At 36.6% G+C, this 15,000-nt stretch overlaps 2 protein-coding genes across 2 annotated transcripts in view; one reads left to right on the forward strand and one right to left on the reverse strand.

Moving 5' to 3' along the window:
- The first annotated feature begins 166 nt into the window (after nt 1-166).
- Zwilch (zwilch kinetochore protein) lies at nt 167-10,642 on the forward strand. The gene is made up of 15 exons (XM_070131141.1): nt 167-312; nt 1,248-1,392; nt 2,092-2,194; nt 3,609-3,759; nt 4,818-4,917; nt 5,148-5,294; nt 5,811-5,948; nt 6,078-6,258; nt 6,975-7,094; nt 7,789-7,892; nt 8,068-8,200; nt 8,637-8,806; nt 9,103-9,191; nt 9,721-9,836; nt 10,227-10,642. Exons 1-15 carry the CDS (start codon nt 260-262, stop codon nt 10,331-10,333), a joined length of 1,857 nt encoding a protein of 618 aa, XP_069987242.1. The 5' UTR covers nt 167-259; the 3' UTR covers nt 10,334-10,642.
- A 2,826-nt stretch (nt 10,643-13,468) lies between these two features.
- Nucleotides 13,469-15,000, reverse strand: part of LOC113808987 (uncharacterized) — a 54,159-nt gene continuing 52,627 nt past the window's right edge. Inside the window, exon 4 of the mRNA XM_070131633.1 lies at nt 13,469-15,000. This exon is cut by the window's right edge and continues 425 nt beyond it. Within this exon, the coding sequence (XP_069987734.1) occupies nt 14,011-15,000 (990 nt within the window). The 3' untranslated portion in view covers nt 13,469-14,010.

Consider the following 15,000-nt stretch of genomic DNA (forward strand, 5'->3'; position numbering starts at 1 on the left):
TCCATCCCTTGAAATTCAAATATCAAAGTCATTATTTACAACCATCTCATCTATAACTATATTTCTAAATAGATAACAATAAAAGGACATTAATAGATAAATATATCGACATTGTATAGCAAAATATTTGAATATGTACGTATACGCTCGTTGTCCTTTCCCTTCATGTAAACATTCTCGCGGGAAGACAAGAAACAGCGGGAACTTTACTCATCAAGTTATTTCCTCTTTTCGCTTTATTTACCCGTAATTACTCACCATGAAGGAATTGCCCGAAGTGAAACCGAGTGAGATTACTGGCGTCTTAGAAAAGTACGATAATAAGAGTGGATTTTGGGTTATTTTAGGGCGTAGAGATTGGCGAGGGTGTGTCGTCCTTGTGATTATTGTTTTAATTTCTTGCCTTGAGATTTTTTTGAAGTTTTATTCTGTGTGAATTCTCGACCTTTGAAGTGTGGATTTTAGTTATTATTACCCTTGTAGGTTTATGATTATGTCTTTTTAATGCCATACTTATTTTATACAGAAGATATTAGTATAAAATTTGACTTTCCAGATATTTGTCTGTATTAGTTATGGAGTAATAATAGCAAGTGGAGTAAATCGGATTTTTTTGCATTAAGTAATGTGCTAATTATGAAGAAATAATTTGAGATGGAATTTTTTTTCTTGATACTAGTTGTATTTAATTATCTTTATTTTACATATTTGAAGGTATGCAAGTATTTTTTTTCTCCTTTGCCAGGAATTGTTTTTCTATTTATTTTATTTTTTTATATTTTTGATTTTGTTATTTTTACATTAATGATACATTTTATAATTTCACATGTTTCTTGATAATTCTACCTCAAAAAATACAATTTACAGTTTTTGTAATATGAAATTAGGCTGCGGGTGACATTTATCATGCCTAAGTGTAAGTTTGTGTTTGTGATGGCATGCAGTATCTGTGATTTTATTTACTGTCTTCAATTTCCTATTTTTTTAAAAATCAGCGAAATGAATTTCTGAACCAGAACTTCAACTCTATTGAGATTTTAAGAAATATATTGTAGAAACGTTTGAAATAATTATCTTTATGGGAGTACGACTTTTGTATGTTTTGGGTCATTTAGGCGAGTGTAGGGGTGTGCACCCACCTCATATTATGAAGACTGAATATATAGAGACATACATGAAAAAGATGATTTTAAACAAAAGCTATATATATTTTAGACAGGATATTTAGATAATTATTTTGTCCACAGGCTCTTCCTGAGCAACACTAAGACTGCAGAGTCTGTGGTGGTGGAAGGGGAACACCTGATCCTCTCACGCGAAGCTTGTCCAGAGATCCTCCTTTTGGCCAACAAGCAAAAGCCAGAGATTATCCTCGTGCAGAAGTTCACTGAGGTAATGATGCCATTCTTGCCGGTTGGTATTTAGGCTTGTCATTTGTTCTGAGACACTGTTACATCCATCACAGAGAGGGACCAAGTTAGATAATTATGTTCCGAATTAATGATTTCAAAATAATGTTTAAGTAATTTTTTTATGTATTTTTGTCAGTTTCAAGTCCTTTAAGTGATTATCCAGTTTAGAACAGAGGAAAGTTACAGAGAAATAAATAAAGCCCCTTTAAGAAGGAAACAAAATAACACACTTTTGCACAGACTAATCTGCAGGGAAAGGATAAAGGTGTCATCAGGTGTTAACATAAGGTTCAAATTTTAAAGAAAGGTATCTTTTTAAGATCCTAACTAACCTGCCGTTTTTTCTTTGACTGATTCCTAAAATCCCTGTTATTACTTCGCTTGTTTTATGTTATCTCATCTGTATAAAAGCCTCCCTTTCTCAACACTCTCTCACTCAGTTTTTCCATTCCAATACATTTTTGGAGGATAAAAGAATATGCAAATTTTTGTCAGCCTTTCTAATGAATAAGTTCAACTTAGTAATAATGATAATTGTGTGGAATAAAACACACCTATAGTAAGAAAAGAGTCCTCTGTTTGTTTTTTCTTCTCATACTAGTGCAACCCCCCTCTCCTTTCCCATAGACATATAAGAAACTTATCTGTTAATGTTGTTTCTTTTGGTGTTGTCCTGCAGCACATTCGTCGCCTAATGAGTGTTGATGACCCTGGAATGCTTAATAATAAAAGCCATAGCAAAGTTATTCGTACACCAACCAAAGAAAAATCTTCAGGTGATGGTATGTGACCTTCAACTTGTATTCTAATTTGCTGGTAATTCTATAGATATGCTATATTTTGCTGCAGCTAAAAGATTTGGTACTAGTAACTTGCAATAGTTGTAAACTGTCTAGATACGGTAGGTTTAGAGGAGACCAATTATAGAAATGGTATATGCAGTAATTTCAGTGAAGCTGCTTCAAACAGGTGTTGACTTCCATACTTGTCAGTGCTTTGGCAGGCCAGCAAACCTGCACCAGCTTGCAATATAGGACTTGTAGAGCTTCCTAATGGTGTATTGTCAAGTAAAGAACCAGTCCGAGCATTATTTTGTGATAATATATGTAGTAAAAGTTTGCTTACTGCAGTAAGATGCCATGACCTTCACTTGATGCTACGGCACTGGAATTTCCAGATCTCATAGGACTTCAGTATAGCCCCTGTATAAGGAGAGTTACAGAAGGTGGAGCTCTCTAAGAGTCATATGTGAGTCATTATTTGCATGATAATTCATTGCAGCTATTGTATCTAATAATTTCCTTGGTATATTTCAAGCTCCCACAGGTATTGGGGCCATTATCAGTACTAAAAGTGCTGCTTTTCTGTGTAATTACAATTTTGTCTTTCAAAATTATTCCAATCTATGTTTGGACATTAGGTAAATTTCTTGTTAAGTATTAAACCCATTGGCACTGGATACACATAAACCATTGTGGTTTTGTTTAGTGAATTCTGCATTCACAATCGTGGCTCTACATGTGCACAGTTACTAAGCATTCAATAAGTTGGCCTGTGTGACCTCACTTACTTTTATCATTCCAGTGATTTTTAGGGATTTTTTTTTTCTTTTCTTTTCTTTTAATGCTATTGATATAAATACTTTTATTAACTCATGTTGATGGGTATAAAAGTTTGCCAACTGGACGTAATGATAGGATTGTTGGCACACATCGGCAGTTTCCCCTGTTTGCACTTGGCTAGTTTGGTAGTTTGTGAGCGACAATTGTCACCTAGAAGCTCATTTTTTTCTATAATTGATAAAAACATTATAATTTTGAAGGCTTACTTTCATTATAGGTACTATTGCCTAAAATCTTTACCAAATAGATGAAGCTGCTACTATCAGAGAAAAACAAACTCCGTCTGACAAGCCAATGGCGTGGGAATGGGCATGATACGATGCCATCGGTTTTTCGGTCCACAACAGCCATGGCATGTTTATCCATGCCACCCATCAACGAGTTGTTGATATTATTGGTTTTACTATTATTATTATGTTACTAACAATATTAATAACAATAATGAATCTTTCAGAAAATCAAAGAAAAGGATAAACATGTGAGATGGATTGGACTAATGATGGACTCCATGGTAGCTAAGCTCTTGTGGAGTTGTCTATGTATAAGCACAATTAATAAACTAAAATCTTTGTAGATTTGGACGTGACTGGTTCACCTCTGAGATGCCCCTTCATGGTAGATGACGATACGTCCGACTTCTCCCCCTTCACTGTCAGTCTCGCACCGGGCAAGAAGAAATCGAAGGGGGAGCTCTCGTACACCCCTATCTCTTGCAACAAGTTTGGGTGAGGATGTTCAGATTTTTATGTTGAAATTTATTGTTTTTGATTTTATTGCTGTATTTGCCTTATCTTCTTATCCTCATTTTTTAAACTTGAAGCCATTCCCTTTAGACTTATTGTTCATTTGTACATGTACATATATATATATATATATATATATATATATATATATATATATATATATATATATATATATATATATATATATATATATGTATATATATATATAATGTATCTATATTAAATGCATAGGCATATATATATATATATATATATATATATATATAATATATATATATATATAATATATATAATATATATATAATATATATATATATATAATATGTATATATAGGCATATATATATGTAATATATTTGTATAGCAATTATAACATTTGCTCAGCAGATTTTAATATAATAGCAATTTAGCAGAACTAGATGAAGGCATTATTATTATTATTTTTTTTTTGCACTTTATATGGTTTATATACAGTATTTAAAAAAACTATCGTGCATTCTTGCTAGTTATTTTGATGACAAAGAAGCATTTTCTGCTGTGACAGGTGTTTCTTTTGATTTGCTGATCTGCATAAGTAGATGGCTTTGTAAAGATAGATTTTGATAATGTATTGAAATGGGTTGTTATATTTTTTCTTAGGAATAAATTGCTAGTTGAATATCAATAGTATATATACAGTGTAAAATCTACTCTTTAGAAAGCTTTTTCAGTATTGGATTATAAGGGCCGTCATACACAGTGTGTTCCAAATCTTTCAGTATCAGTATTACTGAATCTTTTTACATGTCTGATTTGATATATTTTAAAATGATTCACTACAAATTCATATAGATGTAATCTTCATATTTAACCCACTAACGCTGGTATATTTTGAAGCTGAAAATGATAGTTTCCGGGCCACTTCAAAATCGGTGCGTGGGGCTGGCCCGGAATCAGCAATGTTTATTTTTCCGGGGATCTTATGTGGGACACCTAATTGATAAGAACTATATAATACTCAGTCCACCAAATGACCTCTTTTTCCATATTTACTGCTTCCAGACTGGTTGCTTCGAGGGTCAACTTGGCTTTGTGTAAAATTTCAGTTGAGAAGGACGACTGCACTCCTCTTTGGGTGGTGTGTGATGGGAAGGATCCACAGGCAAGTCTTGTTTATTAGTTTTTTTTATGCTGAATTTTTGTTCCTTGTTTCCTTCAGCTTCTTTTTCTTTCTTTTTTAGGAGTGCCCTGTCTTTCTTGTATTGTCTTTCTGCCTCTTTGTCATTTACTTTCTCAATGCTTGTTTCCAAATAAACCTTCTCTTCCTTTACCAAATATCTCCTCTTTATTTCCATTACTAGTCCATAAATCCTTCATTTCTCAAACCCACAGGGTACGTTCTTCATTGGGCTACACAGAGTAGGTGACCTGGTTTCCCGAACTCTCGTGACCTCGGCTGGACCTTATGTTGGGTGTGAGGAGCTGCCTTCCCTCGACCACCTCAAGATTCACCATACCTCCACCTTCCCCACCAAGATGGTAAGTTATAAAGGGTCAGAGAGAGAGAGGATTTTTTAAAATTATTATTTATTTATTCTTTTATCTTGAACAGTATTGCAGTAATGATGAAGATGACTATGATAATAATTAAACTAAAATTAGATAGATAGTTATATAGATAGTTACACTAAAATTAATGTGGATGATATTGATGATACCCATCATTATAAAGGAGAGTAAAGTAAAAAGTAATTCTTTGATGCTTCAGATAGAGTTGGGAAATGGGATGAGTTCGGTGTTCTTTTCATGGAAAATATCAAGAAGATCAAGTTCCCTAATCTTACAAGGCCTCTATTTTCTACATTATATATCCCCATTATTCATCATGTATCCACATTCTCAGTCTCCAGTTAAGCATAATATTATTTACATAACCTCTAGTTAGCATTGCCAATATTTACACATGATATTATGTACCTAACCTCCTGTTAAATATAGCTAATATTTACATGCTCCAGCCAAGCAGTTAATTACACCCCCCACCTATAACCACAGGTGGAGAGTACAGTCACAGCTACGTACGACATCCTCTCAGGGGAGGACAGCGAGCGTTCAAGCATCAGACTGACTTGTGCTTGGAAGAGGCCTCTCACCCTTCTTACTCCTCCAGCTCCCAATGCTTCAACTGAGGCTGTGAGAGTCAATTATGATCGTTTTATATTTTCCTATTTCTTTTGCTTATATTGTTCCTTAAAGTTAATAATATTACATACAAAAATAAAATTTTTTGACCCCAAGCAAATAATATGAAAAAACACCCAGAATATAGTGATTGTGCCTAGCGACCAACGCAGCGCTGCCCACCAGATGCACCAAGAGCTGAGTGTACTGCGGGGGTTTGTGACAGGCTTGAGCACGGGAGAGGTGGCCTGGTTCGTCAGGGAAGGAGATAAGACGGTGGCCGAGCAGATTGAAGACGTCTTTGCTAGTGTTAGGGAGAAAGGTTTGTGGAAAGGTTTTTATTTTGTTTTCCACTATTTTTATCAAAACAAATTTATTGACTAATTTTTGTTACATTGTATGTCTTTGTCTTGCTAGTCATTCAGTATTATAAGCTATTGGATACTGAATTCTTTTTCATGTTTTTAAAAGTGATTTTTATATGTTTTTATTTATATATTTATTTGTTCATTTAGCCTACTCTCATCTGTTGCTTTTGATATGTATCCACAATCCACAATATGTAATCACTTGAGTGATTAGCTAGTGAAATTTTGATTTCTGGTTTGTTGGAAGAAATATGGTATTTTAACAAGTATTAGAGCTTGACTGATACTGAGATATCTAACAAGCTGAGATATAAGAATATAAGTGTAACAATATAAACACAAAAGCCATGGATAACACTGTTTCACCATTTTATTTGTAATGAGTTAGATATTATTATTATATTTATAAAAAAAACAGTATATCTAACCGATGATGATGATAGTGATGATGAATTTCAAGTAAAGATTCCGGGGCCCTAATGCATTTTTCTTTGCTTTTTTGATGAGTCAGGACTTTTTCTAGCTCTCTTGGTAAGTAGACTAAGATGATGTTCTTTAACCTAAAAGAGGCACTTTGCATAGGCCAACCCTTACATTTACTTGCTCAGAAAGAGAGCAAAACAGACAGACAGAGAAAGATAGTACTGTGGTTATGTTATATTGATTTTAGGCCAGCGCCAGAAAAAGGATGAGGAAGCGTCAGCTGACTGCGACAAGAAAGTGGAAGAGAAGTTCTTCAATCGCAGGCAGAACATGGACTTCATTGACCTCCTGTGGATGGTGCTCATGAGTACGGAATGACTTCTCATCATTTTTGTTTTTAATAGTGTTTCTATGTTTATTATCCTGACCCTATTTCTTTTTCTTTTCCTTGCTCATTATTTATTTCTTTGACTTCCTCTTATTTTCTGTTGAGTATCTTCCAGGGCAGGCAGTGGCAATTTCTTAATTTGTTTTTACATCTCTTTCTGTTTACCTGCATATGTCTAGTATGAAAATTTAGCTAAATTGATATGAATAAAAAGAAAAATATTGCATTGTCCTACACTGAGGTATGAGTATATACTATATACTGGTAGAATCAGAGTTTTTGATGGGTGGACAAAACTAATTACACAGTTTTTGAAGAAATAGGGAAATATGGCTGGTTGCCAAGACAGTATTGCCGTTGTCATTAGGCAGCATTTGAACATATTTGTTTATAGAATTGCCAGTTACTATATTTGTATATATAAGTACCCTAATTTAACATGAAAACTTAAATTTTTTATTTACATGTATAACTTTTTTGGTAGGAATTGTGTTAATCACATGAAAGTATATATTTAATTTAGTTATTCAGTATCATAATAAATTCATTTTTATCCACCATGTTCCACATTGTGCATGGATTAATCTATGGCTCTTAATATTCTGTATCTTAATTTAATTGAATTCCTTCTGTACTATATATAGTGAATAAAGATGAAACTCTCTTCCCACAGAGTGTGAGTCTTACCAGGAACTCAAAGAGAGTCTTGAGTTTATCTTCAAGGCAGTTGTAATGGGTCAAGTGAGGCCACAGATTCATGTGCGGAACAACACCCAGGTTGGCTTTGCTATTCTTACATTTTTTATTCTAATTGTGTCACTTGTTTCTTCTATCATGGATAATGATAGTGATAGTAATTAGGAAGTATAGTTTGATGAGAAAGCATACGTAATGATGAAAATGATGACCATAATGGCATTATAGATAAGAATAACAGGTTACCCTCTTGTAGGTTGGAAACTTAGTGCGCAGTCTGATGAGGGGCCAGGCAGACCTACCGGAGCTGACGGGTCTCATGCCTCTGAACATGCTTATTGAGATGGGCATTGAGAAGATCAAGAAGGATTATATTAATATATTTCAAGGTGGAGCTGTAGTTGCTTTTCTTATTATTTCTACATCTTTCACGAACCTTGTGGTTGACTTTTGTTCTGTTGTTGAAAGGAGAAATGAGGAATGGATATTACATTGAAGATGATGAGACTCTTACACTGATAAATATATTATCTCTTGGATGTCAAAGTATTGGATATTCCGCTGTTTTTGGGACCTGGAAATATAATCATGAATGAACAGTATGTATCTCAAGGAATCTTGATAAAGGTTATAACAAAGAATGATTGATTCTACAATGCAGATAGTACCTGTCAAAATGTTAAATGCACATCTTGCATGGTGAAATTATTGTCACTCATACTCTATCAACTGTGAACAGTCATCAACAAATATAGTACAAGTGCTGCACCATGAAGTCTCTGTCACCCAAAGTATATCCACCATAATCCACTGTTTATTCCACAGCGGGTGATCTGGCCACAGGAGAGCAGCTGTCGTGGTTCGTGGGTTACACTGACTGCATGGAGGACTCAGTTATGCAGCTAGAGAAGCTCCATGTGGCCCTGCAGGTTGTTGTGCTCCTGCACACCTACCTCAACCTGCCATCCTCAGCCCTCGTGCAGTTTACGGCACAGGTGAATAGTGTGTGTATGTGTGGGGGGTAGGGGGGTCTCATAATGGGTTTGTTTTTATGATGATAATCATAATTGTTGCTGTTGATGATGAAGTCAGTATTGTATTATTGCTCTTCTTCCAACTGAAGGATATATTCTGAATAAATATCATATACTTTATCTATGTCTTTCTCAAATAATCACTGAATTTTATAATACTTATGTTAGATGTATATCATTATGTTATGTTTGTTGTGTATATATTTAATTTTTTTATGTAACTTCTTCTTTATGCTATGGTATTTTGTCAATTACAGGCTCTGAACCAGCTGAAAGAAGGCCTCTCGTCACCTTACTCATTTAGCTTCAAACTCTCCACCTTCACTGTCCATCAGCTGCTCAATAGGTATGCTTTGTGTCTCATTGCCACCTTTAAGGGTTTTCTAGGGAGGAGGCAGATGAACAAAAGGATCAGTTCTGTTGACATGAAATTTACCATACTAACATTAGAATTTGGAGGACAGGAAGCATTTGGCAGAACCAGTAGACGACACCCAAAAAAGCTGAATAATTATAAAAAGAGTACAAGCAGAACATTCAAATGAAAAAGTTATAGGTTTATCTAAATTTGCTCACCTGAACAGGCCAAGACCACAGCTAATATATCATATGTGGTAAAAAGAGCAAATTTTATTAGAAAAGAATGAGAAGAGCAAATAAATTATAGATACTATGTGACAGACTATACAACTGAAATTATATGACTGTTGCTGTATGCTTTGATTTAAGTCATTTTTCTCAAACACACATTATAAATGTAGATAAATGTACTTAACACATGATAAAAATACCAGGAATGCAAACTTACATCTCACTGGAAAATAGAAATGATAATGATTAGATAAAGAACTGAAATTTTCCTTGTATCTTCTCAGCCTGAAACCCAGTATGTGGGAGCTTGTCCTGCACAGCACCCACAGCACTTTGGAAAAGACGCTGGTTTGCCACGTCTCGCACCGTCCTCTCATCCAGATGCCGAATGCGCATAATGGTCAGTTGTCTCCTCTTTTGGTGTTTTTCTAATGAAGTGTTGTGGAAATTCAGATGTTTTATGTACGTTTTCTATGTCATATTAAGGTGATTTTATGTCAGGTTTATTGGTAGTTGTGAATCATAAGGAAATTATACAACTAAGTGAAAGGGAGAAAATCAGATTGTAATATAGTAGCTTATTAGATTGTATTATATATATCTCAAAGTATAAGGCAGAAGTTTCAAGAACCATTTTTCTGTCAGGGATTATATTTGGAAAGAGTTATAAGAGTTGGATCTTTGTAATAGGAAGTTGAGGATATGAATAGATAGACTGGTTATTACTTTTTTGCTTGTGTGCATAGTTATCATTACATTATTTATTTATATATGTCTTCTTTTATGACAGATTTAGAGGAAAGCGCAGCTGACTGTGACAAAGAAGAACCAGAGGGTTTTGAGGAACGCCATTTCTGCACTTTCATCACAACTGTCACAGACAAAATACTGACTTAATACTAATTTAATACTTTCTGTTCACATACCTAAGCACAATATTAACATGTATAGGAAGAAAGTTTTTTGGTCTAGACCCTATATGTTCAAACACCTTTTATTACTGTTATTAATGTTTCTATTTTATGTTTTTGTGTATGGTAACTGGGACATCTTTCTCTCAGCAGTGGAATGTGATATATTTTTGACTGGATGTGCTTTTATGACTTTAATAAGCCAGGAATGAGGAGATGAAAAAGATGTATATTATATAGTTTCTAACCCATGAAATACTTTTTCTAGCATGAAAATTATATATTTATAACCTTATTGAATGTTTTTATTGTACCTCTTATGTTCAAACAGATGTGGTCAATAGAATTTTTAATTCCTATTGAATGTGACTGATATAAGTAATTCATACCATGGAAAAATGTAGTTTAGATGGATTGTTATTATTATGCATTAGTCTTCTCAGATTTCATTCCACACATACAAACATTCATAGATCACAATTTATTTAGATAAAATTTTTGGACTCGGCTGGTGGTGGGTCTGGATATCATCAGATTCACAGATACCCATACAAAGTATAAAGGTGATATAACATTCTTTGTAATTTGACCTGCCACTCCATCTGACTACCTGAAAAAAAGGCTTGTGACAAAACATGGTGAATTCAGGAAACTTACAGGATTAGCATGGATATAATGTTTGCATTTGAGACAGGCAAAAGATTTTTTGTTTTGTTTCCACCAATGCATATTTTGGCATGGTGATTGCAAACCTTACTAAATTTCATGTCTGGCACAAGTAATCATGTGAGCATTTCTGTCTACCAACTACTTGTAAAAATATAAACAATTAATATCATGACTGTTGAACTGCAGCCATTTATTTGGTTGTCCAATCTTACATGTCATATTGCTTGTTATGTGAGGATTGTGAAAAAAAGCACTAAACAGAATACAGACAAGAAATCTTGACCTCCACTTTCAAAAGATGGAAAGATGGTGTGGGGTAATCTTCGCTACCAACATTAACTGTGAAAAGTAGTGTTGAAGCTGGGACACATGTGGCTCTGTAATGATAGTGACAAGATCATAATTATTATTATAGTAAACCATACAAAGGGAGGCACAAAAAAAATGAGAATTATACTACCATTATACAGTACGTCAAAATGTAATAAAAACTGATTTGCTAAACTTTTAAAAAAACATATCAAGAATCAGAGAAGTTGCATTATCTGAAGGCAATCTATTCCAAAGCCTACAAATAACATTAAAAAATCATCCAGAAAACTGAAATGTAGACGATAAATGGTCTACAATATTTAAAAATGCTACATGGAAATTCTTGCATTGAAGGAAGTGCAGATATAATTTTTAAAAATATCATCATGCTTGAGCTAATGAAATACAACAAAATGCAGCTGTTGGTACTAGCTGAGGAGAAAATCGTCCAACTGCTATATAAACTCATTTGTGCATAGTCCTTTTGTGTGTGTGTGTTAAAGGTAAAGAGGGAAGAGCAAATGTGTTAGGAAGGTCGTTCAGGTCTGACACAAAGCTACCCTTTCATCCTTTCAACACACCTCTTCCACTTAAGGATGTGGACTGAAGAAGGCAGCAAGCATGGGACTGAGGGGAAATTATTGTCTAATATTTTAAATTGATGCATATTTTTGGCACATATTTGTCCCACATTTCAATAGTTCTGTTTTGAGAAACAACTTTATGGCATCTTTATCACCATTTTACTTTCAACTTTTACTATGTACTCATGTCCCTTTAGTGTTCAAAATTATAAAGTAATCTTTATCCACCTTCACTCTTCCTGTAACATAGTTAAACAGCATAATCATGTCACCCCTTTTTCTTCTTTCATTCAAAGTAGTAAGTCCTATTTTCTGTAGTTTATCTTCGCAGCTCATATCTCGTAGAGTAGGTGCCCATCTTGTGGCTGCTCGTTGCACTCTTTCTAATTTGTCTATATCTTTTTTTAAGTGTGCACTCCATACCACTGCACCATAGTCTAGACTAGATCTTATGATGGCTGTAATAATCTTTACCGTATTTTTGTCCACATACATAAATGCCCTCTTCATACTGGCAATCAACCCAAGAATTTTATTTTCATTTATATGATCATTTGAGCTGAAGTTCTTGTTTATGATTATTCCAAGGTCTTTTTCTCTATATGCTCCTCAATTTGCATTATTAAAGGGGACGATTTTTACTTTCTGCAAACCTAACTACATGGAATTTGTTGGTGAATTCTATTTAACAACTCCTCACTTTGGAGGCATTGGCATGAGACAGTCAATTGTCTTCATTTTTTGTATACTTGCACTGCCTGCAAAAATATTAAAATAACTAAACAGACTGACGTTTGACCCAGAATCACTGATGAAAATAAATATAATTGGTGCCAAGGTCAATGCTTCAGGTACTTGTATCTATGTATAGTGCTCATTGGTCTTTCATGTTGGAAGTCTCATCTATTCGAGGAGTTTGCCTTTCACTCCACCTAGGTGTTCTAATTTCCATTATAGTCTTCGTCTTGGCACATTATCAAATGCCATCTCTTTCTTGTAATATTTCAGAAACTCATGAAAACATTGTCATAAACAGAGATTTGCTTTACATGAGAGTGTGTGCGTGCGTGTCGCGTGCGCGTGTATGTGAAAGAGAAAGAGAGAAAGAGAGAGAGAAAGAGAGAGAGAAAAAGAGAGAGAAAAAGAGAGAGAAAGAGAGAGAGAAAGAGAGAGAGAAAGAGAGAGAGAAAGAGAGAGAGAAAGAGAAAGACAAAGAGAGAGAGAGAGAGAGAGAGAGAGAGAGAGAGAGAGTGTGTGTGTGTGTGTGTGTGTGTGTGTGTGTGTTTATGTATGAGTATGTGATTAAGAAAATATTATATTCTGCCATCTTAATCCATATTAATGATGCTCACATGTCAATAATTTATTGCACACTATTTCTGTCAATGTAAATGACAAAGACAAGAAAAGGTGAGTACAAACCGCTTTCCAACAGACTTGATCTATGTGAGAAAAACGATTTGCTAGTATGGTGTGACTGAAATAAATGTTTGATATATATTTATATATTTACAGTAAATATATACAACTTTATTTATCTATTTACAATTATTCTTGATGTTAAACTGAATGAAGTTTATGATTTTATAATGCAAATATTTTAAAGACCTTAGCAAAGATGAATACTGAATAAATATTAAATAGAAGAATGCACATGTACATGCGTATATTATATGCAATCATAAAAAAAGGCATAAATAAGAGTTATGAATTAAAGATACTTAAACCTGTCTATAATGTATAGACCACATCAGTACTAAAATGCATCCCCATTTGGCAAAACTAATTACATGTGATAATTATCTTCAGTTGTATGAAATACTTCATCATTCATTCACCATGCAAGGCATGAGCCTAATGTTCCGTCAGAAGCTGATGAGAAATTCTGACTTCCATTTTTAGACCTTTCCGAATCTTAGGCCTAGGCTGGTCATCTTCGGAAATGGAAAATACTCTTCTAAAAATCATGGTGACACTCTTACCTCTCAACACGTCGGAAACATCAATACTAGCGAGAAATTGAAATAAATAAGAAACGCCAAGGGATTTCCCATCGGCGAATTAACTATAATATTGATGAATTATTCATCGACCTCCCTCAAGACCTCGCCCAAGCCAGCAGTCCCAAGTCCGTTTCTCCCGACGACGAGGCAGAAGTTCCTGCAAGAGAGGCGCTGGGCCGCGCCCTCGAGTACAGCTCCTGCGACGTGTCCAGCCGACTGTTTATGATGTCCTGAATGCTCGTCGGGTACGACGCCTCGCCGGATCCCGCAGGCGGGTGGGCGAGGTGAGTGGAAGGGCGGCGGTCGGCGTGCGAGAAAGGTGGGAGGGACTGAGACGAAGGGTGAGGCTGGCTCCGCAGGGACCGCGTTCTCTGCGCCTTCTGCCTCCGGCGCTCGGCCAGCGAGTGCTGAACGAGGATGGGCAGCGGCACGCCCGGGATGAACGGAATCCAGACGGGGTCGTCGGCAGCGCCGTGGATGCGCCCGCCCCGCACCTTGGCTCCGTCGGCGGCTTTGAGCAGCGCCTCCTCCTGGTCCTTGAAAAAGGCGTCGGCGATGGCGTTGTGTTCGACGACGGGTCGCCGGAAGGGCGGCCCGCCGAGCCCTCGCTGCGGCGGACGAGGCTGCGGCGCAGAGATAGCCGGAGGCGGGTTGAAGCTCGGGTCGCGGGGCGGCGTCTGCTGCAGCGGTAGGGACGGCGCCGCCTGCAGGAAGCTCCGCGGAGGAGACCGGTTGGCGAACGTCAGGTCGGGGGGGCTCGGCCGGAACTCGCCGAGACCACCTTCGGCGTGGTGGGTCGCGGGCGTGAGCGGCGCGACGAACGGCGTCCTCACCGGACCTCCGCCACCGAAACGGCCGCCCGTCGCCGCCTTCCCGACGTCGGACTCGGAGGACGTGGCGCCCCCGAAGCCGTGGGCAGCCGGGAGGTCTCCCCCTCCGAGGTCTTGCAGGACGAAGGGCTGCGTGGGCGCCGGGGGCGGAGGGGGAGGCGGGCCGGCCGAGAGGGGCAGCTGGAAGGGCGTGACGCCGGGCGGAGCTTCGGCGCCGGAGGGCGTGCTCGTCTGAAGCGGAACCTCCTTGTTGAG

This window comes from Penaeus vannamei, chromosome 16 (genome assembly GCF_042767895.1).
Source record: "Penaeus vannamei isolate JL-2024 chromosome 16, ASM4276789v1, whole genome shotgun sequence".
Lineage (NCBI taxonomy): Eukaryota > Metazoa > Arthropoda > Malacostraca > Decapoda > Penaeidae > Penaeus > Penaeus vannamei.